Source organism: Hemitrygon akajei, chromosome 26 (assembly GCF_048418815.1).
Source record: "Hemitrygon akajei chromosome 26, sHemAka1.3, whole genome shotgun sequence".
NCBI classification, from domain to species: Eukaryota; Metazoa; Chordata; class Chondrichthyes; order Myliobatiformes; family Dasyatidae; genus Hemitrygon; species Hemitrygon akajei.
Genome location: NC_133149.1, coordinates 35,784,435 through 35,812,234, shown reverse-complemented (window position 1 = coordinate 35,812,234; position 27,800 = coordinate 35,784,435). Strand labels below are relative to the sequence as shown.

The 27,800-nt window shown below is 41.0% G+C and overlaps 1 protein-coding gene across 1 annotated transcript; it reads left to right on the top strand.

Moving 5' to 3' along the window:
• The first annotated feature begins 2,483 nt into the window (after nt 1-2,483).
• Nucleotides 2,484-27,800, top strand: vps11 (VPS11 core subunit of CORVET and HOPS complexes). The gene is made up of 16 exons (XM_073029886.1): nt 2,484-2,667; nt 3,451-3,595; nt 9,130-9,268; nt 9,621-9,784; nt 11,030-11,274; nt 12,253-12,454; nt 13,501-13,652; nt 14,375-14,561; nt 17,638-17,781; nt 18,525-18,722; nt 20,397-20,558; nt 21,189-21,328; nt 22,394-22,596; nt 26,023-26,194; nt 26,837-27,059; nt 27,550-27,800. Exons 1-16 carry the CDS (start codon nt 2,516-2,518, stop codon nt 27,715-27,717), a joined length of 2,796 nt encoding a protein of 931 aa, XP_072885987.1. The 5' UTR covers nt 2,484-2,515; the 3' UTR covers nt 27,718-27,800.

Below are 27,800 nucleotides of genomic sequence, written 5' to 3'. Positions count from 1 at the left end.
TAAATTCAGAGGGTTCCTTGGGAAATTTTAGTTCACTATTCTGTTACATCTAAAATATTAAACCTCTTGGTATTAAAAGAAGCATTCTACAATCCAGACAATCTGCTATTCTGGTACTCATGAGATCCCAATTGTTCTGGATTAAAACTTGTAATGTCCTCAGTCACAATTTACTTTCCCTTCTATTTATGCCAAACTATTGCAGTGTAAAAATAAACAAAGGCCCCCACAGTGATCCCTCCAGAAACTTGTACTTTGCCATCAAGATGACAATCCATTCATTCCAATCCTTGTGTCCTGTTCCTTTGCGATGTTTCTTACACCATGAGTTTTAAATTCTCACCACAGCCTTTTTTGGCAGTACCTTATCCAGTGCCTTCTGGCGATCTATACTACTTTATCCACAGTACATATTATTTCAAATGTAGTTTTCACAAAACCACTTTGACTCAAGCCTGATTTTGAACTTAAAGTGAACACTTTAAATAGGTTCTAACATTTTCATTACAACAGTTGTTGAGTTAACTGGTTTGTTCTGTTATTTTTTAACCTTCCTGTTTGATTTTTTAAAAAGTTACATCTACTACATTTTATTCTAATGGAACCAATGCATCATACATTCATCTGGCTATTCTAAGACATTGGAATGAAATTCAAAGTCCAGCGTTTGGTACCCGTTCCCCGTGAAATAATTTTTCATATTTCCTTCACACTTTTGAATTGTGGTTCAATTTATGTTCAGGGGACGAGATTCTTTTCTTATTGTTTCATGTAGAACAAGTATCCATATTAATGTGTTGCTCTGTGCTCCTAAGGAAACTGGTCCATGTGCTGACCTAATCCTTTTCCTAATTTGCATGTTTGTAGAGAGTAATATGTAAACTAACTTATAGTAATTACTTAGAGGGGGGCAGTGAAAAGGTGACATCTACAGACAATGATAGTGTTTATCTTAATCAGCGTAGACACCCAAGAATGCTAAATTATTTAAAATCAATTACATTCTTCAGGTTCTTGGCCTAGGCTGGAAGATGGAAAGGTGAGAAGATTTGATTTTGTATCACAGTATTTTTCAAATGTCAGTTAGTGCAGTAGAGTGGTATCACCTAGGTTTTTCAGATTGGTATAAATGTCAGTTACAGGGGATGACTCAGCCATTCATCTTTAAACATCAGGATACTGCAGATGCTGGAAATGTCTTTACCTAAAAAATCAGACAACATGCCTAGAGAAACAAATTTCATGTCACATGCTGGTGATAATAAATCTGATTCTGATTAGGGCCTTGGACTTGAATCGCAAATCCTGTTTTTCTCTCCCAATAATGTTAAAGAGCCGAGATGGATTGTCGGATTAGCATTTTGTTTTAAGAGAGCACTTCCGACCAAAATGCATTTGCTTGGCATTTCACAAAATTGCCAGCTGATGGAATGAAGTATAGGTCCTTCTTGGGTGACAAACACTGGACTTGTGTACAGTCTATACATATGAATGAACTGATTGGAATACATATGTTGGCTGCTGCAGGCATCTTCCACGGAGCATTTTCATATGCCTTCTCTCCTCACCCCCGCCCCACAACAATTGAGGACTGCATCAAGCTGAACAGAGCAGGGAGAGCTAAGCAGACTCGCTCTCTTGCCACAGCTGTTTCTGTTCACTTCCAACGTGAAAATATTTGGGTACGAACACTTATCAGTGATGCACCATCAATAACTCACGCTGAGACTTAGGAAGTGAGATATCGGCTTTTATTGACTGGAAGAATAAACAGCACTATATCCTGGGGAAAATGAGGGAGAGCAGCAGCCCACAGTCGCCTTTATACAGGGGTCTGTGGGAGGAGCCACAGGAGCAGTCAGACAGGTATATCTAGTTCACCACAATCAGGAAACGAACCTTGTCCTAACCCGGAGAGCTGTGCCTCTAACGTATCCGCTGTTAACATCCTAGGATCGATCGAATGATTTAGCAATTCAACAGAGTAGGCCCTTCCAATCCTTCGAGTCACAGCATCCTAACAAACCCCGCAACCTGATTAACTCCAACCTAATCACGGGATAATTTACAATGGCCAATTAACCTGCCAGGTAGGTTTTAGGACGGTGGGAAGAAACTAGAGCACCCGGGGATATTTCATGCCACAAAGCCGTTTTTGAGGTTATGTAGAAGGGTCCAATCACAAACAAGAAAAAAATGCAAATGCTGTAAATCCAAGCAACACACAAAATGCTGAAGGAATTCAGCAGGCCAGATAGCATCTGTGGGCGGGGGGAGGGGGATAATAGTACAGTCTAAGTTTCGGATCTGAAACGTCGACATCTATTTATTTCCATAGATGCGGCTGACCTGCTTATTTCCTCCAGCATTTTGTGTGTATTGCTGGTGGTCATGCAGAGCATACGTGCGGAAAGTTCGGTTAATCAGAGGTTCCGAACTGAGGGCTAGGCCCTTTTAAGAAGAGTCAGGTGATACAAGGGACCGATCATGTGTTCTGGTCATGTGATGGCTTGAGATGGCGGCTTTTCTACAATGGAGGCGTTTCGTTTTCTTCGACAAGGAGCTATTGAAGGAGCCCGGGCAACCGGACCGGGAATTCCGCTGCCCAGGAGACTCGGCTTTCAGTGTGTGCACGAGTGGCAGAGGCAGCCTGGTACTGGGGGATATCCTTTACATAGGCTGGGCGGTGCTTGCCAGTCAGGCGCCGGTTCCCTGCTTTCTCGACTCGGCCCTGTCACGTTAAAGCCCAAGGTTTATACTTCTGCTCATGGCGTAGCTACTCAGAGCCCCAGCCTTGACCATCGTGCGTTCTGTTATTGAATCCCACCTCTCCTTGAACTCATCCGATTTCTCCACCTTTTTCTCACCATCGTTCAACATCGCCTCCTCCAGCAAAAAGCTGATGTTGCTCTCTTTCGCTCTTCCGTTCAACATAATTCTCTGCCAAAATGTGACTCGTATCCCAGATTTCGCGTTCAGTTCAGTGGCCTCGATTGCTGCTGATGTTTGTGGTGCTAGTTGCAGTCAGTTTTGAAAGGTTACTTGAAACTTTAAATACAGATCAGATTAATTCTGATTATTGATGCCTTCTTTGTAATGGTTATTACTGTAACCTGTCCCCGTTGGATTTCAGTTTATTTGGCGATACAGCACGGAATAGGACCGCCTTCCCGACCACCGACAAACCTAAACCATAACCTAATCTCGGGACAATTTGCAATGACCAATTCACCTAGCAGTAGGATTTTGGACTGTGTGAGGAAACGGAAGCACCCGGGAGGGGGGAACCATGCATTCCACACGGGGGAGGATGTACAAACTCCGTTCATTCGATGTAGGATTTGAATTCCGAACTCCGAAACGCCCCGAGCCTTAATAATTTCGCGCCAACCGATACGCTATAGTAGTTTTCCTAAGACTAAATTAGTCCCTTAACACTAGAATACATATTGAAGGGAATATCTGGTTCCTCACTCGGACTTTGCAGTTCACCTCCTTTCAGGCCTATAAGCTTCGAGTTACACACTTGTTTCAACTTAAACAGCATAGTATTCTTGTCTCAGTGGGAGAGGATGAACCAGGAATCAACCCTTTGGTAAGTGACCTAAACCTTGTTAGCCAGTAAGGCTGGTACTGAATGGCTCACTCCTGTGAAATCAATGGTGAACGATCAGGGCACTAGACCTATTTTCTGTCCCCTTTGCTGACCAGTTTGAAAATGATAATTGAGTAAAGAAAGTGGAACAGTTCAATTTACCTCAAAAAAAACAATTGATAAACCATTTAAAATGAAATTTACCCTTTCAAATTTTCTTTTTCTGGTGCTGTATTAAGTTCATTTCTGGAGATCTGGTTGTTTATCTCCAAGCAACACACACAAAATGCTGGAGGAACTCAGCAGGTCAGGCAGCATCTATGGAAAAGAGTAAACAGTCGATGTTTCAAGCCAAGATCCTTCTGTTTCCAGATGACCTTGAGAAAGTGGGCTGTACGCTTATAAATGAGGGAGGAACACAGGCTATGTTGTGCGACAGTTGTGAAACTGGAAGATTTTTTGCGGTGCTCAACAAAGTATATTCTAGGGCAATATGAGTGGGGGGAGCCAGCCTTGGAAAACTAAGGAAATAAGCGAAGACATCAAGCCAAAAGCTCATACAAAGTCGCCAAGAGTAGTGAGAAACTGGGAAAGCTTTTTTAAAAAAAAGCAACAAAGAACCTCTAAGCAAGCAATAAGGGAAGGTGGATTATAAAAATAAAACTAGTACAAAATGTAAAACTTTTTATAATTACATAAAGCGGAAAAGGGTGGCTGAAGTGAACACGGGTCCTTTGGAAGGAGAGAATAATATGTAATTAATATTGGTGAAAGTGGAAATAGTTGAGGCCTTGAATGGCTTCACAGTACAGGATGCATCTATGACCTCGATATAATTGCTGTCACTAAAGTCATGATGCACAAACTAGTGGATCTAAATGTATACAAATCCCTTGGTCCTGATGGGATGCATGAAAGAATTGGCAGAAGTGATAGCAGATGCATTTATGATAATTTGCTAAAATTCTTTGGATTCTGGGCAGGTCCCAGTGGATATAGGCAAAAAGTGGGTAACTATAGGCCAGTTAGCTTTAACGTCCATATTCAGTAAAATGTTTGAAGCTATCATTAAGGAAGAAGTAGCGAGATATCTGGACAGAATTGATCCATCAGGCTGAGACAGCATAGATTCATTAAAAGCATGTCCTTACTGTTGAACAAACTTACTAGAATTATTTGAGAATATAATGTGCACAGTGGATAGAGCATAACAGGTAGATGTATGTCTGGATTTCCAGAAGGTATTCAATAAGTTGCTGATCAAAGCACTTATCCGTCAGATGGATGCATGGAGCCGGAAGTAATGTATTGGCATGCATAGAGGATTGATTAACCAATAGAAGGGTGAAAGTTGCAACAAAAGGGTTCTTTGCTGGTTGGTAGTTTGGTGAGCAGAGTGCTACGAAGGTCTGTGCTGGACCCACAACTGCTCAAAACATTAACAATTAGGAAGAGGACTAAGTGTAGTGTATCTACGTTTGCAAATAGTGTCGAAATGCAAATTGTGCAAAGGATGTGGAAAGTCTGCAGAGGGATATAGATAGGTTAAGTGAATGGACAAGGGTCTGCCAGATGAAGTACAACGTTGATAAATGCAAGGTCATTCACTTTGGAAGAGAAAATATAAGATTATTATTTAAAAGGTGAAAGATTGCAGCTTGCTTTTGTATGGAAAGACTTTGGAGTGCTTATGCATGAATCGCAAAAGGTTGGTTTGCAGGTACAACAGGTTATCAAGAAGGCAACACTCATTGCTAGGAGTGTTGGTCATAGAAAGTTTAAAATATGGAAGAAAACATCAAACTCGAATGGCTTAAGGACAGCAGAAGCAGACAGACCAATTTTCTTTGTATGTGCCATGTCTTTGGAGATGAAGGCTGCCATTTTCTGGAACTGTTTTACAACATCCTCCATTTTGTGAGATAAAGTTGCTTGGATTTCTGTGTTTTAAAGTAAACACAATGTTGCTTCAGGTAATCTGGACTAGAGATCATTTACAAATAAGTTGTTTTTTTGTGAGGTATTCCTTGATATAATAGAATGTGCAGGTTTGTGAATTTTGTGGTCTGTGCCTGTCTGGAGCGAGTCAAGCTGGTTGCTGAAGAGAACCAAGAGCCATAAATTACCAATTGTCACTTGCTGGGAAGAGGGCAATAAATGGATGCTGGCCTGGAGCAGAGCCAATAAAAAGGTGTTAAAGGTCAGACACATGATCTACAGCCAATGACACTGGAATGCAATATTTGAATTGTTAGTGAATATAAAAGTGGACACTTAGATTACACGAGGAAATCTGCAGATGCTGGAAATTCAAACAACAACACACACAAAATGCTGGTGGAACACAGCAGGCCAGGCAGCATCTATAGGGAGAAGCGCTGTCGACATTTCGGGCCGAGACCCTTCGTCAGGACTAACCAAAAGGGATTACACTTCGATTACACTATCAGTGATAACTCTCTCAACCCACTCCAGGGTCTGGGAGAATAAAAGATGGCCAACGGAGATCCCCTATTACGGTGTTATAAATTGGGAAAGTGGTCTGGTCTGAGTGAGTATTGGTACAGAGGGAATAGTAGAATTTGTGTTTTAAGCTGTTGGCCCAGGGTCAACGTAGTTACATTGTTGTTTGTGCAGAGACAATAAGTTGTAAGCTTCCATTAATTGTGCGTTGTGTAGTGAGTTATAACTTAGTTCCGTTGACAATCGGTCAACAGGGCAATTGAATTTAAGAGTGGGTGGGGGGAATGCTGCAACTGTACAGGGTACTGGAAAGGCTGCATGTGGAGTACTGTGTGCAGTTTTGGTCTCTTGAGGAAAGATGGAACAATGCACTGGCTTTGGAGACAGTGCAGAGGAGGTTCACCCAGGTCAACTTTGGAGATGAGGGGGTTAGTATGTAAGGAGGGATTGAGTGGCCTGGGACTATACTCGTTGGAATTCAGAAGAATGAGGGGGATCTTATAGAAATATATTCATTAAAAAAAAATAGATAAGGTAGAGGCAGGAAATGTTTTCACCGGTAAGTGAGACTGCTGTATAGGTCAATTCCCTGTACAGTGGATAAAATGGATGACAAAAATATTAATGAACTCCAACCATACCATTGACTTTGGATGATGGAGATGGGAAGTCATCACTGGCCTATGCTCCACTGGGAGCTAAGGGCCCAAGGAGAAAAAGAAGTGAGACTAGAGCTAGGGGACATGGCCTCAAGATTCAGGGAAGTAGATTTAGGACAGATGAGGAGAAACTGTTTTTCCCAGAGAGTAGTGAATCTGTGGAATTCTCTGCCCAGGGAAGCCATCTTGTTTAATTTAAAACACGGTTAGATAGATTTTTGCATAGCAGGGAAATTGAGGGTTATGGGAAAAAAGGCAGGTAGGTGGAGCTAAGTCTGTGGCTAGATCAGCCGTGATCTTATTGAGTGGCGGAACAGGCTCAACTGGCCAGCAGGCCGACTCCTACTGTTTTATCTGCTCTTAGTATGTGTGGATGTATCAATTTTTGCTTACAAGAGAAAATCTGCAGATGTTGGAAATCCAAGCAACACACACAAAATGCTGGAGGAACTCAGCAAGCCAGGCAGCATCTATGGAAAAAAGCAATTGACGTTTTGGGCCGAAATGCTTTGGCAGGACTGGAGAAAAAAGGCTGAGGAGTAGATTTAAAAGGTGGGTGGAGGGGAGAGAGAAACACCAAATGGAAACCTGAAGGAGGAGGGATGAAGTAAAGAGCTGGGAAGTTGATTGGTGAAAGAGACAGAAGGCATGGAAGAAAGGAAAAGGGGGAAGAGCACCAGAGGGAGATGATGGGTGGGGAAGGAGATGAGGTGAGAGAGGAGAAAGGGGATGGGAGATTGTGAAGAGAGGTGGGGGGCATTAACAGAAGTTTGAGAAATTGATGTTCATGCCATCAGGTTGGAGGCTACCCAAGCAGAATATTACATGTTGATCCTCCAGCCTAAGTGTGGCCTCATCACAACAGTGGAAGAGACTATAGGTGGACATATCAGAATGGGAAGTGGAATTAAAACAGGTGGCCAGTGGGAGATCCCGCTTGTTCTGGCAGATGGAGCTTAGATGCTCGGCGAAGTGGTCACCCAATCTATGTCAGTCTAAGCAATATACAGCTGTTCCACACCGGGAGCACCGAACACAGTAAATGACTCCAACAGACTCACAAGTGAAGTGTCGCCTCACCTGGAAGGACTGTTTGGGGCCCTGAATGGTAGTGAGGGAGGAGGTGTAGGGGCAGGTGTAGCACTTGTTCCACTTGCAAGGATAAGTGCCTGGAAGGACGAATGGTCAAGGGAGTTGCATAGGGAACGATTTCCCTGTGAAAAGCAGAAAGTGGAGGGGGGGGGTGGAGGGAAAGATGTGCTTGGTGGTGGGATCCCATTGGAGGTAGCAGAAGTTTCGGAGAATTATGTGCTGGACGTGGAGGCTGGTGGTTTTTGCTGTCTTTGTTGTCCGTGAGCATGTACTAATTGGGTCAGAGTAACCACAGGCACTATGGATACTGGTTTATTTAAAAATATCAACAGTGAATTAGTTTTATGTAGCTCTTTTAACATAAAATGTGCTCTACAAATTTAGAATATTTCTAAAAAGGACACTGCAACAAAGGTGAATGAAAATAAGAGCAACTTGAATAGTAGAGTGTGGTTCCCAGGTGTCTGAAGGGAAACCAACTATTGATGCAATGAAGATATGGGGAAATGGAAATGATTTCAGTGTTTAGCAGCAGGTTATTAGAAAGGAAGACGTTACAGAGATTGGGAGCCTGACTCAAGAAATAAGTAATTTACTTACTGCCCGTTACGGTGCTTGTGTTTAGGGCAGCAATGAAAGTTTTCTCCATTACTGTTTCCATAACAATTTTGTTTCACTGGTCAGGATTGTTAGCCCTGAGCTGAACCCCTGAACCTGGAGGACCCATGGACTATTTTTAGTCTTTCCTCTACTCTTTGATCTGTTTGGGACAGGTGACCCTACCAAGAGCCAAAGCACAAGGCCTTGATTCTAGCCAACATAACTGGGTCATTGAGGCACACAAGCCTCCAAACCCTATGACAAGGTTCTGGTCCTCTTGGAAGAACAAATAAGCAAGAAGAGAGTGAAAGGGTAAGAGATTGCAGATTTAAAGATGAACGACATGTATGGGCATAGGGTCCAAATACAAACAGTTTGTAATAGGAGAGTCTGAACATGCCAGAATATTGATGGATAAAGGTTTCAGAAGCAAGGTAGAGGATTAAAGTTAAGTTTATATACACTCTTAGCTCTGGAGAGAATGTGGAGTTAATGGATCAGCTAAAATAGGACAAATTCTGAACGGTCAGTTCCGAGAGTGATCGGTAGTTGAGGACAGTCTTGGTATAGCAGAGTTCAAACAGTTGGATTTGATGGTGTTTTTGCATTTCTTCAGAACAATTCCACCTTGAACAGGGCTGCCAGTTGGACTGAAGGCATGTAAATTGGTCAAATAAGCCAGTTCTTGCATCTGTTTTATTTTGTTTCTTTACATTGCAGGTGAAAGTCTGGAATCTGGAGAAGCGAGATGGCAGCGGAAATCCTCTCTGCACCAGGATATTTTCTGCAATTCCAGGAAATAGGCCTACAGAAGTCTCATGTCTCACTGTCCATGAAAACCTCAACCACATGGCAATCGGTAATTGCTAATGTCAGAAACAGAATTTACTTATTGTGCCCAGGACTTCCAATTCAGCAGTGGTCTGTGGAGTTCTGATCATTAGACAATGTATTTGCTCAGCAAGGCATCTCTTACTGTATATCAATTCTTGCAAAAATGTCTTGTTTCTTTGGATTTGCCTTTTCTAAAGCTGCAACTTGTTTTTATTACATAAAGTTGCATGTAATTTACAGCACCTAAACAAGCCATTTGGTGAAACAGATTCACATTGGGGTTTACACTCAATGTGAGGCTTTATTCCTCATATATGTGTTCGTCTTTTCCTTTAATGCGACCATGTTGTTTACCTTAGCTGCTCTGTTTTCTGCAGGATTCACAGATGGTAGTGTTGTCCTGAAAAAAGGAGACATCACTCGTGACAGACACAGCAAAACTGATGTTATAGCAGAGGGAACCTACCCCATCACTGGCCTCGGGTTCCAGCAATCTGGTAAACAGACCCACCTCTTTGTGGTTACCACAGAGAATGTGAAGGTAGGTCTGATTTGGTTTGGTTGTGTGGATGGGAAATGTTTGTACTGTCTATTTAGCCAGACTAGAACTTCCTTTCCTCCACCATCACTATACAGAAGTCCACTGAAGCTATCGCCTGACAGTAGTCTGGCACACTATAGCTGCAAAACAACTGTCATGTAAGACAGTGATAATAAATATGATTTTGATTCTGCTCTGTGGGTTAGTGAGGTATATACAAGCAAAATGATTGTCTGCCATGACAGGGAAACCGTTGAATTGAGTAATTAGCTGGTTGCATCATGGTCTGGAATGGAAACACCAATGCCCAGGAATGGAAAAGCCTCCAAAAAGCATCATCCAGGCCATGCTCTTGCTACCATCAGGCAGGATGTACAGGCGTTTTGGGTGCCACATCACCAGATTCAGGAACAGTTATTACCCTCCAACATCAGGCTCCTGAACCAGTGTGGATAACTTCACTCACATTAACACCAATCTGTCTGTAACTGTCCTCAACCTATAGACTCACATTCATGGACTCTACAATTTGGCATTAGTCATTTACTTTTAAAAAAAAATCATTTGCACAGATTGTCTTTTGCACATTGGTTTGTCAGATTTTGTCATTTATTATTTTTCATAAAATCTTGTATTTCTTTATTTTTTCATAAATGCCTGCATGAAAGCAAATCTCAAGGTAGTATATTGTGACATATACGTCATTTGCTTTGAACTCTGAATTTTAATTTACTACATGGCATGGAAGGAGCCAAGCCATACAGATCTGATTCCTGTCTGTCATGTTCACAAGAACAGTGGTGTGACATTGATACCTGCAGACCAGCAAAGAGTAAATTATCCAGTGGTGTCACTGCTCCAAGTATTTATACAGATACAGCTCCTGGAGTGATCGTGCATGACACGTCAGACTCAGACTGTTCCACGTTAATGCAACTGCGACAAGGGCTAATCATCAGTTTGCAACTTGTGGGATGTTAGTGTGGTGTTCGATGGTCTTCTGTTGTTTTAACAGGCTCTATTGGATTCCTTTGTTTTGTGGCTGTCTGAAAGGAGATGAATTTCAAGGTTGTATAAAGAAGACATACTTTGATAATAAATGTACCTTTGAACTTTGAAATCAGCTACTGTGCTTCCCATTTGTCGCCCAGTATTTGTATATAAAATGCTTCAAGTTGGACTGAGGCTGCAAAACTGCTATACGAGTCCAAGTGTTTCATGGTCTCACTTTGTATTTACTTTCAGTCGTACAATGTTTCAATGAAAGATTTCCCTGCAGTGGAGCTCGATAACCATGGCTGCAGTCTGCACTGCTCTGCCCTATGTGACCCTTCGCAAGACAACCAGCTGATAGTTGCAGGGGATGACTGTGTGTATCTCTATCAGCCTGACGAGCGTGGGCCTTGCTTTGCTTTTGAGGGGCAGAAGCAGATCGTTCACTGGTACCGTGGCTATCTCATCATTGTCTCAAAGGACAAGAAGGCATCCAAGTATGAAAGTTGTTTTGTATCTATATGGGGGCTATTATTACTGAAATGGACAGTCAGCAAATGCTTAAAAGAAAAACTAGCAGTGCATCCCCGGGTAATGAACAAGTTATGATTTTACCAATGTCCGTGAATGGATTTTGTCTGCAAGTTGGAAGATATTGTAAGCTGGAACAGTTATGTTTGATCTATAATATGGTACAGGAAAGCTTTGTGATGGAAAGTGATGGAGAGAGAGAAAAGTTGTTATCTCTGTGAGCTGGTTCATTAACCAGAGTGTAGAAGTTTAAAATAATGTGCCAAGACCTAAAGATAAGATAGGAAATCTTCTCATTCTGTGACTTGCCAAGTTCTAGAAAGCTTTACCTGAAAAGGTAGTGGAGATGAATTCCATCAATCATTTTAAAAGGGAATTGATAGGGAGTTGGGGATGAAGAACTAACTGTGCTTTGGCAAAAAATAGCAGATGAGAAAATAAGTACATTAATCTTTTGCAAGCAGCTAGCACAGATATGGCTGCATAAAGTCCTGTGCTCAACAGACTTGTTGAACCAGGCCCTAATGTTATTTTTCAGTTCTGTGCCAAACATCAGTTACTGAATCTTTAAAGTTCAGTTTTTAATATGGTACTTTAACATATTGAACATTCTTATGGAGCTGCTTGTACTGAATGTCCAACCAGTAGTTTAAAAAAAAAAAGTCACCACGACACCACCACCTTAAGATGGAACTGTACTTGGGGAACACATGCTGCTTTGGTCACCATTGCCCTCACTCAGAGAATGGAGTAATTAAGGTTATGGGTTCATGCTTCAATCTGCCATTTGAACACATTACATATCAGTTAGGAGTATGATTCTGATCAGAGAGAAAATAAATTGCAGATGTTTTGTTTTAAGTTATATTGTTTTGTTCACTTGATGATGTAACTACCAAACTGCCCTTGCTATATCTCAATCCTCAGTACTTTATTTTTCCCAGGACAGACTTTGTTTCTGGTGACGGCCAGTCTTCTGAGAAGCAGATACTGACTATCTATGACCTGGATAACAAGTTCATTGCATACACAGCGGCATTTGATGATATTGTTGATGTACTGGCAGAGTGGGGTTCCCTCTATGTGCTGACTAGCGATCGGAAGATCAGTATTCTGCAGGAGAAGGACACGCAGACAAAACTGGAGGTATTTGTTGTACATTTTTCATGTGGTCAGTGGAAGACAAGCAGGAATGAACAACAAAATGTTATAATTTCAAAATTCACCCTATTGTGGGCACAACTTGTTCCACTGCACTGTCTAAGTTGGGATCCCATGATTGTGGTCCTCTTAGAGGTCACTTCTATAAAAGATAGCAAATTTCACCTGGCTCCAATGTCCCACTGACAATTCAACCTCCATTCTCCCAAAATCTGAGCACTAGAGTAATGGGATTGTATTTTTAAAATGTATTAAAATAATGAAAATAATTAACAGTTTAGTTAAATATAAATGTGAATTACTCTAGATAACCTTGAATTAAATTAATCTAAAAATCAGAATTGAAGATGTGTGATTGGCTTATTCATTTGTGTAAATCTTATGAGATTTTGTGGTAATCTGAAACGACGCAATTTCTGTTCTGTATATGGGGATAACTAGACAGTGGTGGGCTTCAGGTGCTGCTCAGATATTGTGACCAGGGATGCCTCCAGCAATTTTCAGTGTGATGTAATTCAGCTAGGCATTGATTGCATATTTTCTATTAATTGCCTGGTTGATTGTTTGGGCTTTAGGAATGGAAATGTTTAAATTGGCAGCTAATAGTAATGATTTGGCCATAATAGCCGAGAAAGATATCTTCATTCCCATGGAGATTTTGTTTCCTTGCATTTGAAGAGTCTAAAATCTTCAGATCTCTGTGCTTTCCTGTTCTGGTCTTTGATAGTTATTTATTTTCACCACTCCCCTATTGGTAACTGTACCTTCAGCTGACAAATTTCTTCCTTAAACATCTCGACCTTTCCCCTAAGGCACTCCTTCAACCTTACTACTTCACCTAAGCTTCTGTTAACCTTCCCTACTATCTCTTAATGTCATTTTTTGTTCAATAACACACTTGTAAAGTATCACAGGATGTTTTGCTATGTTAAAGCTCATATATAAAGGGAAGCTTTTTAATTACACTTGCAGACTACCTTTTTTTATTAATGTTTACATTACACAAATTGATAATCTTCTCTGTTTGACAGATGTTGTTTAAGAAGAACCTGTTTGTAATGGCAATCAATCTGGCAAAAAGCCAACATTTGGATAATGATGGGTTAGCAGAAATCTTTCGACAGTATGGTGATCACCTGTATGTGAAAGGAGATCATGATGGGGCCATACAGCAGTACATCCGGTATGTGATTAGATTTACTTATCTAGGCTTCCTGACACTCCTGGATCCTTGGAAATTGGGAGTTACTTAACGATCCATAAATATGCAGACCTTATCACAGTCTTTAAACATCATCCATTATCAGTACAGAATTATAGAACCACTTTTGGTATCTTACTGAGTGAGAGCTCTTACTTGGAATGACCCCTGGGCTAGACAGGGAATATCTTGAATACTATCATGTGATTCTTCCTAAACAGAACAGGCAAGATCAAACCTGATTTTGATGTCATTAAAACGTGAGTAGGCTGTAGATGCAAGCTATCTTTTGGAGGTAATTTGTGATAAATGGAGGTGGAAGTTACCGCAGGGCTGATAGTGCATGTGAAGAAGTAATCCAGCTGCATTACCACAGGGATAAATGAGCTGGTGACTGTCACACCAGCGTGCTGGTTGGAATCTGCCTGCACATTTTAGATCACTGGGATTCTTGGCTCAGCCTATAGACCAAGTGAGTGAGTTGATGATTCCAGATTCCAAGCTGTTCTTTCCTGCTGAACTTGACTTTGCCACCTGCCCCTTCCTCCTTGCCACAGCCTTGTCCCTACCCATTCAGCCAAGTGCAGCCATGCCTTTGACATTGACGGGAGGAACTAATCACGTAGTCACAACGTTATAAGCAACCTAATTGTTTCAGACTGACTGTTCTGCTATAGCAGTAAACCTTTTCCCACTGTCCGTAGGACAATCGGGAAGTTGGAGCCGTCCTATGTGATACGAAAGTTCCTGGATGCACAGCGAATCCACAATCTAACAGCGTATCTGCAGGCCTTGCACCGACAGTCACTGGCCAATGAGGACCATACAACTCTTCTCCTCAACTGTTACACGAAACTAAAGGATAGCTCCAAACTGGAGGAGTTCATTAAGGTAACCATCAGCCCTTCCTCTCTCTCCTTGCCAGCTCCTGTCAGTCCCATGCCAGAAGCTCTCAAACCATTTTCTCTCAATGGTGTCATATCAGCACTCAGAATTTCATCAGATGGAGTTGGGAAGAGTTGTTGGGCTTAGTACAAAGGACTGCCTATCAATACAGTAGTGTTGCAGTTAGAACAATGCTTTATGGTACCGGCTGTAATCGGGGTTCATTTTCCACTGTGTCTCTAAGGAGTTTCTACTTCTTCCCCGTGACTGCATGCATTTCCTCCAGGTGCTTCGATTTCCTCCCACGTTCCAAAGATATTTGAGTTAGGGTTAGTGATTTCTGGGCATGCTATGCTGGCGTCGGTAGCATGATGAGACTTGTAGGCTGCTCCAAGCGCATCCTTGACACATATGATGCAACTCACTGTTTCAGTGTTTCAATATTCTATATGTGAGACAAATAAAACAAACCTTTTCTTAAAAAGATTTTTTATAATATCATTGAAGGTATTGCAATTATCAGATTCCACTGACTACTTATTGGTCTCACTTTTGCTTTCACTACCATCCACCTAAAAATAAAGCACAAGCTGCCAACTGATTTTTAAGTAGTTTTGGTATATTAAGGCAGCTTGAGATAAGCATTCTGGGTTTGAAAGTTTATTGCTGAGTGAGAACAATAAAAAGTAAGAAATGACATTAAGAATTGACTATTTGTCCCTTGACCCTGGCCTAGCATACAACACAATCATGGCTGATTTTCTGCTTCAATGATTTATTGCCCTATCCCTGTATCCCCTGATTCCTCATATATACAAATCCATCATTCTCAGTTTCAAGTAAAATCAATGACACATTCTCTGCCATATAGAATTCACCACCCTTGGAATGAAGCTATTTCTTGTTCCTTCAGTCCAAAATGACTTCCCCCTTCTTTTCAGATTGCAACACTCAATTCCAGATGGCCTATTTAAGGGAAATGTCTGTATTTTTGCTGTAAAAATCAGTAAGATTTTCTAACCTTCAATGAAACCATCTCTTATTGTCACAAACTCTGAAGAATAGAGGCCTGACCTGTTCGATCTCTGTTCTTACAACAGACATGTCAGAGCATAATCAGTTGAGCAAAACTTTGCTGTCATCAGCTATAATAAACATATCGAGTATCAGGTTAGGAGACCCAAACTGAATACAGTACTGCAGGTGTGGTTTTACCAAGGCCCAGTATAATAATAGACCAACATCTTTAATCTTGTTTTATAATTGTGTGCCATTTAAAGCTGAGTGCTTAATTTTCACTGGCTTGTTTACAAGGACACCAACCACCACCTGAAAATCAACTTCCCAGAGTCTCACCATGGGAAAAGTACACACTGTATCTGTTTTTTTTTTGTATCCAATGTGGATAACATCTCATCTTATTTCATTATGCTACCCCACCTGTCCTGTTGTCCACTCAATAAGCTTGTCTAAATCTTCATGATCCTCACCACAGGTCAGGTTCCTCTTAGCTTTGTGCTATCAGCAATGTTAGAAATGTTTCTTTTGATCACTCATCCACTTCATTGATGTAGATTGTGAATAGTCGGAGTCCAAATGCTAATCACTGTGCTACCCCATTAGTCACAACAGCCGACCCAAGAAAGGTACATTAATTCCCATGCGTTGTTTTCTATCTGTTAGCCAACCATCGATCTGCAACTGTATATTACCCTCACATCCACATATTCTAACCTTGCTCAACAAATTCATTGACATTGATAACCTTCTGTAAATCCAAATGATCCACACCCCCTCCCCATTTACTGCACTGGATATATACACAAGAAGTTCAGTAGATTTGTCAAACATCACTTTCTTTTACCAAATTTGTTAACTCTTCTGAATCATGTCATTATGTTTTAAATGTACTGATTTCATATTCCTTGGTATAGATTCCAGCATTTTTCTATCTAGCAATGTCAGCTAATTCTGTGTTTTCTCTCTTGCTCCTTTCTTAAATAGTGGAATCACATTTGCTGTGGAGCAGACTCGATGGGCCGAATGGCCAATTTCTGCTCCTATGTCTTTAGGAGCTATTCCATATTCTCCTGAATTTTGAAAGATCAGACTAGAACTTCCACTACCTCCAAAATCATTGCTCTCAGAACTTGTGTTGTAGATAGAAGAGTCCTTGAGATTTCTCAATTTTCAGGCATGTCGACTTCAGTGTGTACTAATGTCAGGTACTTTCAGTAATATCAGTTTCTCCTCCTTCCTCATTTGCACTGAACCTGGTATTTCTGAGAGTGGATGGAGTCCGTTGGAAATCGCTTAGAGAATGGGTACACGAGTGTGAAGTTTTTGGTGCATTGTAGCTCTTCCTTCAGAAAGGGGTTTACATAAGAACATAAGAAATAGGGGCAGGAGGAGGCCATCCAGCCCATCGAGCCTGCTACGCCATTCAATAAGATCATGGCTGATCTGACCATAGACTCATCTCCACCTACCTGCCTTTTCCTCATAACCCTTAATTCCCTGACTATGCGAAAATCTATCCAACCTTGTCTTAAATATATTTACTGAGGTAGCCTCCACTGCTTCATTGGGCAGAGGTTTGTCCCCCATGACCTGGTCAGTATTGCTCCAACATCGCTTAGAAGAAGACATATTTTCTGGGTTATTACTGAACTTATTAATGGGATCTTGTTTTAGACAAATTACACTTGTTTTATCACCATTGAAACTAAGTGGTATTTGAAATACAGAATCATTTTGCTTACAGATCCCAGACTTTGTCAGTGATGTTTTAATATACCTGATATAATTTAAAAAATTAATTTATATGCCATTTTGTGTTCTATATGTAAATATATACTGCATAAAACATTCTTAAAAACAATTACTTATTGTAGTTAACTAATATTTGGATCTGACAATGCATGAATACTCATGATCCATTTTGGTAGGAATCCTGAATGCATGATCATTTGAATTTTGAAGTTCTGTTGTTTAAGCAGTTGTGTAACAAGAATTTAAGCAGCACTGACTGAGGGAAATTGACCTCTGACAGTTAATTTTCCTGCATCTTTGTTCATGCCAGACCAGTGAGAGCGAGGTACATTTTGACATTGAAACTGCCATCAGGGTCCTTCGTCAGGCTGGTTACTACAATCATGCCGTCTACCTGGCTGATAAGCACTGCCATCATGAGTGGTACCTCAAAATACAGCTCGAGGATATCAAGGTAATTTTTTGTCAATGTTCGGCTGCTCTTCCACAATGTTCTTCTTGAGAAGGCTGAAATACAAAAAAGTTTGCTCCATTTGTATAGAGCCATGGTTTTCTGGAGTTACAACTTAAGTCATTGGATTTGTACGTGAGAAAAGATGTATCGGCCGGGATATGCATGCAGTGCAGATTCACCAGAATTATATTAGAGTTTAGAAAGTGAAATAGAAGATGAACCTTGCCTTGATTACTTATTGAAGTGCTTAAAATGTCAATCAGATAAAATATGGTGTTCTGTTTTACCATTATTTTATAAAGTAGATACAGATAAACTATTGCTGGGGGGGAAGGGGTGGTCATTAAGGCAAGGGGATGCGGTCTTAAAAATTTTTTGACAGACCGTTTGGTTGTATAAGCAGGAACTGTAGTGGATACCTGCACCAGAAGTCATTGCTTTTGATGGCTGTGGTTAGTTGGAGCTTTAAAGACTAAATTGGAATATATATTTTTCTTGGATGGAGTACTGAGGAAAGTGGGTAAATGAAGTGGAGGTTCAGATCAACGGTAGTGTTATGGTTAGCAGGACGCTATTACAGCTCAGGGTATAAGAGTTGAAGTTCATATTCAATGTCTTCTGTAACAAACTGTATTTTCTTACTGTGGGTGTATGGGTTTCCTCTGGGTGCTCCAGTCTCCCCCCCACAGCCCAAAGACATAGAGATTTGTACCTTAATTGGATTTCAAAACCTGTATTCACAGAACTACCAACAAGCCCTCTATTACATTGGGAAACTGCCCTTTGACCAAGCAGAAAGGAACATGAAGAAATATGGGAAAACTCTGATGCATCATGTTCCAAATGAGACCACTGAGCTATTGAAGATCCTCTGTACGGACTACCGTCCCAGCAATGAGCCTCCAGCGGAGAGAGAATCCAGCAGCAGATATGAGTATAAGGTAAGGCGCTGGCAGTCTCCTCACATCGTCCTTTTTCATTTACTATCGTGCATTAGGTCAGTTGACCCTTCATTCACAAGACAACTCAAAAGATTCAAAGTGGATATGTTATCAAACAATGTATAAATTATATACCTTGAAATTTGTCTGCTTTTAGGCAGCCATAAAGCAAGAAGACCAAAGTCCATTGCCAGAGAAAGAGAAGAAAACACACACCATGCAAACACTAGAAGCAAGCCGACAGTATCCAGAACCAGACTAATAGGGCCCAAGCCAAGCCTCGGTCCCCAGTTCATTACATCCAATGATTTTCCGATCCCTTACTCTTTACTGGTTACCTTTTTTTCCCTTCATGCATTAATTTACTTCCCTTTGAAAACTGCTGTTCAATCTACTCCCAAACACTATTTTGGATAAGGTATCTTGATTCACAAGTTGTTTTGTAAAGAGAAAAAAATCATCTTCCCCTTGTTGTTTCACTGCTGTCTATTTGTCAAGGTTTCTGCCAGTGGAAACAATTTCTCCCTATTCACTCTTATGAGAAATCACAAAATTGGAGCATCTGTATTAAATGTCCCCACTAACCTTTCTTGCTTTAAGGAGAACAGCTCCTTTTGATGTTTTTTTTTCCAATCTTTCTAAAAATCTGAGAATTCTTTGCATCTTGTACCATGCTCCTATATTCTCAAGTTAGTTTATTGTCATAGACATACGTACATATTGTATGATTGTTGTGAAAATTATATTTTTTGCTGCGCAGCACAATGCATTGAAAACCTGGCAAATGTAAGTTGACTTTCTTCCAAGGTTTTGATATTTTTCTTAAAGTAGTCACTGTAATACAGCTGGAGTCTAACATTAATTTTTAATAACTTTCATATAAATAGGTAAATTTTGTCTTGTGTACAGTCAAAAAACCTGGTTTTGCATGCCAAACATACATATTTCATTGTAACAGAGCATTGAGGGTAGTACAAGGGGAAGACAGTGAAAAGAATAAAGTTGCAAAGAAAGTGCAGCCAGGCAATAAGGTGCAAGGTCATAATGGCACAGATTATGAGGTAAAGAGTTCATTTATCGTACTAGGTGATCATTCATTAGTCTTGTAACAGTTGGATGGACGCTGTCCTTGAACCTGATGAGGGTGCTTTCAGGCTTTTGTATATTCTGACGAGTGGGAAGGGGAAGAAGAGAAAATGTCTTGGGTGGATGTGGTCTTTTATTATGTTGGCTACTTTGCTGAGGCAGTGAAAAGTGCAGACGGAGTCCTTGGAGGGGAGGTTTGTTTCTGTAATGTTCTGAGCTATATCATAACTCTATGCAGTTTCTTGTGATCTCAGGCAGAGCAGTTGCCATATAATCTGCAATGCATCCAGACTGGAAGCTTTCTGTGGTGTATCTATTAAAAACTGGTGGAAGTCAAAAGATGCCAAATTTATTTAGCCTCCTGAAGAGATAGTGACACAGGTCTGCTTTCTTGGCTGTGACATTTGCATTATTGGATCAGAGCAGGTTATTGGTGATGTTCACTTCTTGACCTTGACATTGTTGATGCAAACAGGAGCATGTAAACTGCCTCCCTTCCTGAAGTGAATGATCAGTTCATTTGTTTTATTGACATCGAGGGAAAGATTGCTTTTAATCTGTTTTGCCTTGTTTTTTTTCTTATTTTAGGCAAATTCTGAGGAATTTATCCCAATCTTTGCCAACAATTCACGTGAACTGAAGTTGTTCCTAGAGCACATGATTCAGGTGCAGAACAACTCTCCACAGGGTGTGTATGACACATTGCTTGAGCTCAGATTACAAGACTGGGCCCATGAGGAGAACGTGAAGGTCGGACTGTTTCCTTTTACTCTTATTCATATTTTTTCAGTTTCCATCTGTATTTCTTCTCCTAGTGCAAACGTGCCTAGGATAAAGGGTTCTTGGTTTCTTGTAACAATGTATCCGGTTTCATCTCTAACATCCCAAAATGGTCCAGAGTAGTATTTGCATGTCTAGGCAACAGTAGGTAGAAACTATCGATTTACTGGGGACATGACCTATTTCTCTCTAACCATGTGCTGTATATGACTATGTCCCATAATTACAGACTAGGTTGGGACCCTGGATGGCAAACTTGGCTTAGTTCATAACCAATATTGCTTCTGTGGGTTTCCTCCCACAGTCCAAAGACAAATTGGATTGGTTAATTGGTCATTGTAACTTGTCCTGTGATTGGGTTAGGGTTGCTGGGGCACCGAGGCTGGAAGGGCCTACTCTGTGTTGCTAAATTAATAGATAATCCTGCCACTGAAAAATATTGGATAATTACAATAATCAATAGGAATGATGCAGTAGGAGGACAGGTTACACTTGACATGAATGTACATACAACTTGTTAACGTTAATGCTTGAGCATCTATTTACTACGATCAAGTACTATATATTAACTCAGTAAATTTCATTATACTTCCCTATCAGGCAAAGAAACAACTTCAGGAAGAAGCAATGGGCCTGTTGAAGAGTGGATTATTTAAAACTGTATTTGACAAGGCCCTGGTACTGTGTCAGATGCACAATTTCAAAGATGGAGTGTTGTACCTCTACGAGCAAGGGCGACTGTAAGAATAAAATTGTTTGATCCTGAATAGTCACGACATCCTGTCAATTATGAAATTGATTTCTGTTGTCTTATACTTTACAATTGCTAGGCACAGGTTAATTGAGTGCAGGTATTTATCTAGGTTGTACACAGTCAATAAAAAATTAAGAATTTGAAAGTTTGTTGCAAGAGAGCAAGAAAACAACTGGGGTTTGCTAGTCACTAATGAGGAAATTTGCCTCAAAATAATGTAAGTTTGTAAAATTTGGAATATGTTTTGATTGAAGTATTTAGAGTAAATAAGCTTGGATATGCATTTTTTTAAAAAAATACTTTCATTGCATCTTAAGCCTGGTTAAAAGGCCTTAGAAAAGGCTTTTGGTTAAGTTGTAGATTTTAAATATGTGCCTTAAAAGAGGGGAGAGAGACACTGGGAGGTTTCTGAGGAAAAAGTCCAGCAGTTCGTATCTGGGCTGCTGAGGATTTTTCAAGAAATAACAGTGAAGAGAAGTGGGGTTGGTTTGACATGGATTGGGGGGGTGGGGGGGGGGGGAATAGTGCGATGAGACTAGAATGGAAAGAATGCCAAACTTTGAGGTTTGCAGGGCTGTAGGAGATTAAAAAGTAAGATTGCCAACTCCAGAAAAATTACAAAGACCAAATTCCTGGAGTGTGATAGGCATAAGGCCTTTGGAAATGGATAGAATGTTTCAGCTGTTTCACCTCTCAGATTGTGGGTTCACATCCTACACCAGGGTTATGAGTGTAAATCCTAGGCTAGCAGCACTCGAGTGTGTTCTTTCAGATGACCTGATAATCCCTCTCAGTTAGGTCAGAGAAAATCTATGAATGGATTTCTTCCCCTGTATTTGGCCAATATTTGTCCATCAATCATAATCAACATCAGTAAAACAGATTGTCTGGAAAATTCCTTGTTGCTCTTCTGGGAATCTTGAGTGGAAGATGGATGTTGCAACAGTGACTAAATTTCATGGAGGCTTTTGGCAAAGGCTTTGAAAGTTTGTGTATATGTTTGCTTCATATGTTTCTCTATTCCTCACAACAAGCCCATTCTGTGACCCAGGTATCAACAGATAATGCATTACCACATGCAGAATGACGAGTATGCCAAAGTGATTGAGACCTGTGAGCGGTATGGTGAGCAGGAAGCCTGCCTTTGGGAACAAGCACTCGGATACTTTGCACGAAAGGAAGAGGATTGTAAAGAATACATCATGAGCGTTCTGAGGCACATCGACAGGAACAACCTCATGCCCCCTTTGCTGGGTAAGGATGCTTTTTATAATTACAGTAACCTTTGATAACAGCATATGATACCCTCTCTCCCCCCCCCCCCCCCAACCTACTGCTGCAATCCAAGGACAGACCTACACACAAACAACACTGGATAAATTAATTTTTTAGTAGGTTAGGTCATCTAGCTTCAAAGCAAAGTCTCAGATTCCCCCATTCAGACTAGTGAAAGGCAGGTTCAACTATCTAATATGAGCTCTTCCGGTAAGATGGCAGTGCGCTTGGATCTACGGGGTCAACCAAAGGTGTTACTGTCTTTTTTAGTCATATGTATTGCGATTGCAAAACCTTGCTGGGCATTAAGAACTTAAGGAGTACTGCAGCTCTACCCCATCACTGAGTTGCTCATTGGCAGAGGAGCTGGACGGTGCGGACCGTGATGCTGCCTGTGACATGAAGGAGTGCAGTCTCACAGAGAGTGATTGTCTTAGTCACTTCTCTTGTGATCGCAAGACCCTGTTGTATATTAGTGGTGTGGAATTGCAAGTCCAATTCATTGGCTTACTGGTGCATGGCAGGGGAGCTGCATAGTGTGGGGACTAGGCTTCGAGCCATGGTGTCACCAGTTAAAAGTCACCCAGGGAGTGGTGTCAGCGTCAGGCGCTCCACCGGAGTGCCGCAGGCAATGTAGTGTGGTGTCGGTGCTGCCCTCGGTGTTCACTCACCAGAAGACAAGTGTATTATGTTTGACTGCAGACTGCTGCAACATTCGTGGGTACAGGGACTTGGACTATATTTTTTTATGTGATTGTATTTTACTGCTATCTTATATGTGCTATAAGTGCCTGGTGCTATGTGTGACTGTGTTTTGCACCTTGGCCCTGGAGTAACCCTGTTTCATTTGGTTGTATTCATGTATGGTTGAATGACAATTAAACTTAAAAGAGCTCTGTTAGGCTTACAGCCATTAAAATAGCTGATTTATCTGTGAAGTGGCCTCACTTTCTTCTTTATCAAGTGCAAGTAATAAACTATCCTGCATTCAACTCAAGTATGTTCACTTAAGAAAGTGGTGTGTACTAAGTCATAGACAGGAACAGATTGGTACTAGGACCCTTACTATGTGTTATATACATTAATGATTTGAATATGAACAGAGAAGGTATGATTAGTAAGCTTACAGGTGGCACTAAAATTAGTGGTGGTATTGATAGGAGGAGAGATGATGGGAAGATGATTGGCATGTTATCTAAAATTTTGACCAACTTCTATAGATGTGTGATGGAGAAGTATATTGACTGGTTGCATCACAGCCCAGAATGGAAGCACTGATGTTGTTGTGTGGAAAAGACTACAAAAAGTAGTGGATACAGCCCAGTCCATCACGGGTAAAGCCCTCCCCACCATTGAGCACATTTACACAGAGTGGTGTTGCAGGAAAGCAGCATCCATCACGAACCCCCACCATCCAGGCCATTGCTGTCTTCTCACTATTGCAATCAGGAAGGAGGTACAGGAGCCTCAGGACCCACACCACCAGATTCAAGAGCAGTTATTACCCCTCAACCATCAGGCTCTTGAAAGATTTGTTTTTGTGCTGAATCATTCTATGGTTTTATAACACAAGAAAATTGGAATACGAGGCTCCTCGGGCCGCAGTCTTGCCCTGGCATTCAATACATTCATGGATGATCCACTCCAGGCCTCAGCCATTCTTTTGTGAGACTTCCCCCATTGCCCTCAATTCCACAATCTTATAAAAACCTGTTGCCTCCTCTATAAATAGCTCCATATTCTTAATCTCCACAACCATCTGGGTAAGAGAATAACAGATATTCAACACCCTGTGTTTTAAATGGCCAACCCTTGTAACTGTGTTCCCTCGTTCAAGATTCTCCCACTAGTGGAACGTTTTAGCATATGTGACTTGCATAAGGTGACTTGCTATGTCACTTAGGATCTAGTATGTTTCAAAAAGATCACCGCTTATTCTTCTGAACTCCAAGCAAAACAAGTGAAATTTCTTTAGTCATTCATTTTAAGACAACCGCTTCATTCCAGGAAATGGTTACATGAATTTCTTCTGTTCTATTTCCAATGCTAGTACGTTTGTCCTTAAATAAAGGGACCAAAATTGTACACAGTACTCCACGTGTGACCTCACCAACACCCTGTATAATATTTTTCTATTTCTAAAGTTCAATTTCTTTGCAAGAAAGACCAGCATTCTACTTGCTCTACCTGCCTGCTAACTTTTGTGATTTGTGCGCTTGAACACCCAGATTTATCTTGACTCCACCCATTTACAAGCGCTTTCCATGTAGATTATATCTGCTCTTGGTTTCTCTTAAAATGATGACTTCCTATCTTCTCACACTCACTCAACTTGTCAATATCCTGCTGCAGAATGCAAAATTTCATTGCAACATGCCCTCTCACCTACAATACTATAACATTTCCATTTAGCCTATTGAAATTCTGCTGGCTTACTGAAAGATTTCAGGCCTAATCCCTTGCGCTTTTATCATAGCCTTTGAAACCTTTGAAGGATATAAGTTTAGAAGAAAAATATTCAAAGGTACATTTAATGTCAAAGAAATGTATACAATATACATCCTAAAGTGCTTTGTCTTCACAAACATCCACAAAAAACAGGTGTGCCCCAAGGAATGAATGACAGTTAAATGTTAAAACCCCAAAGTTTCCCCCCACCTCCAGCTCCCCTTCCTCTGGCACGTAAGCGGCAGCCAGCAACGATCCCCTCTCACCCCTCCGGCAAAAATAAGCATCGGCACCCGCCACTGAGCAGTCAAGTGTGAGCAAAGCAACAGCAAAAACACACATTTGCGGGACTCCAAAGACTACTCGTTCACCTGGTAATTGACATATCACAGGCTCTCTCTCTCTCTCTCTCTCTCTAATAAGGTAAAAAGAGGTGTCTCTGTTTCACAGCGTGAGGGGAGACATAACAAACCACTCACTGGTTTACGATGTTAAAAGTCTGTTGCATCACTTTTTCCGAGCTCCATGGCCAAAGATCTCAGGTCTCTGAGCACACAGCCTTAGATCTTCCAACTCCCACGACATGCCAAACTCCTGCCCGGACATCGACCTCTGATATCCCCGTCTCCAGGGCCACAAAATTTCGGACCTCCGAAGGCGTGTGAAGCCACGCCCTCGGTTTGCTGAACAATGCCCAGTTATGAAACCTTGAGAGCGGATCCCATTCCCGCAAAGAACCGTAGTCAGCGTGTGACTCCAGGTCAGGATCTTCACAAAAACCCTGAAAGGGAAAAATAGAGATATTAAAGATGGAAATAGAGCTGTTTCCGAAGATGCAAGCAAAAGAGTTGCTGTTAGATGCCATTCACTTTCTTGAGCTATCATAATTCTACTTTATGTGCAAAGGTTCTGTTTTGACTTCATCAATTGGAACCGTTTCCTGACTTTTTTTCGCAGTTGTGCAGACTTTGGCTCATAACTCCACAGCCACACTCTCGGTTATTAAGGATTACCTCATTAACAAGCTGCAGCAGGAGAGTGACCATATTGCAGAAGACGAGCGAAGGATCAAACAGTACAGAGATGAAACCAAGAAGATCCAAGAAGAGATCGAAGAACTAGAGACCAGGTAAACAAATACTAGAGATCTGAAACATCATATAAGCCAGATAGTGGCATCTGCACCAGACTTTGTGGTGTGGTCCTGGGTTTGAATTTGGCTGACTCCTTGCACACTTTCGAGTGAGCAACTTGGCCTCGTGAAAACAGACAAATGCTAAATGAAACAGTAAGGTTGCCGCTCGATGTGCCACAAGGCATGGAGTGGAACAACATGAAACATCCAATGTTCCTTAATTCAACAATATATGATGGAGCATCTGACCAAATCAAAATTAAATTGAAATGAATCTAAACATCTCAGAATTTATATGCTCTTAACTTATTCTTTAATATTTGGCACATTCAAACAGTGGTGTTGATGTTTTACAGATTTTTGGTACAATAGTTTTTTTTAGTAGTGTCTTGCATTGAGTTTTACCAAAGTTAGAGGTATTTCATCCCCCAAATATTGAAATCCTCTGCTGCTTCTGCACTTATTGTATACACAATCTAACTCTTTTCATTCTGTCTTTTCCTTGTTCTTATTCTTTCCTTCCCCCATATTGAATGCTTAAGTATTTGCATATATAATTGTCAAACTTTGTGTTGATATCAGTAGTACCATGACCTTTAATTTTAATGCAGGGAGTAACAGTTTTTCTCTTAATAGTGCGAAGACTTTCCAGAAATCCAAATGCAGCATGTGCAACAGCCCCCTGGAACTTCCCTCTGTCCACTTCCTCTGTGGACATTCTTTTCACCAGCATTGCTTTGAGAGTTACGCAGAACATGACTCTGAATGCCCGACCTGTATGCCAGAAAACCATAAAGTTATGGACATGATCCGAGCACAGGAGCAGAAGCAGGATCTTCATGAGAAGTTTCAGCACCAGGTAATAGGAATGTATCACTTGATGGTTGCGAGTTAACGGAAGATTTATTTTTAATGGGTCGCAGGAATGAAATGTCTGAAGATTTGGGGTAATGGGATTGCATTAAGGCCTCCAGATAATTAAACCTGTATTGAGGTCCAAGTAATGGGTCTGAACCTTTGAGACAAGGTTGAGGGGTTTGCTGACATGCTGCTTGACTATGGGAGCCATTGCAGTTTATCCAGATACCTGACCTGCAGCTGTGCAGGAGTCAGAGGTTTTAATAATCAATCTTGAGAACTCTGGCTGCCTTATTTTCTGCTACCTCCCTTGGCCTCAGGCTGATGTGTTGGTGTTGCAGCAGTCAGACTCTGACTGAGGTTTGCCAGGATGCCTACAATCGATGCTCTGTACTGATGGAGCCTTTACCATCAATTATGTTTGACTGATCCTTTTACATTATATTGCCTCTGTTTATAAGAACTATAACATTCTGATGTTTACTTCCCAGTTGAAATGTTCAAAGGATGGATTCTCAGTCATCGCCGACTATTTTGGACGTGGAGTCTTCAATAAATTGACGTTAATCACAGACGCCTTCCCAGGGAGAGGAGCCACTGCAAACATTGATGCTGGACTGCAGAGAGACTTGTTGATGCACACGAAAAGATCAACTTAAATAGACCCCAAGACCTCACGGTCATCAAATTCCTTTTTTTTTGTGTCTAACTTTTGCTGTAATATTAAAGTTCAATAAGCTGA

Coding starts and splice junctions, on each gene's coding strand:
- vps11 (XM_073029886.1), top strand. CDS start 2,516: ATGGCGGCTTTTCTACAATGGAGGCGTTTCGTTTTCTTCGACAAGGAG. Junction 13,653..14,374: donor GCCATACAGCAGTACATCCG/GTATGTGATTAG, acceptor CACTGTCCGTAG/GACAATCGGGAAGTTGGAGC. Junction 27,060..27,549: donor ATGAGAAGTTTCAGCACCAG/GTAATAGGAATG, acceptor TTTACTTCCCAG/TTGAAATGTTCAAAGGATGG.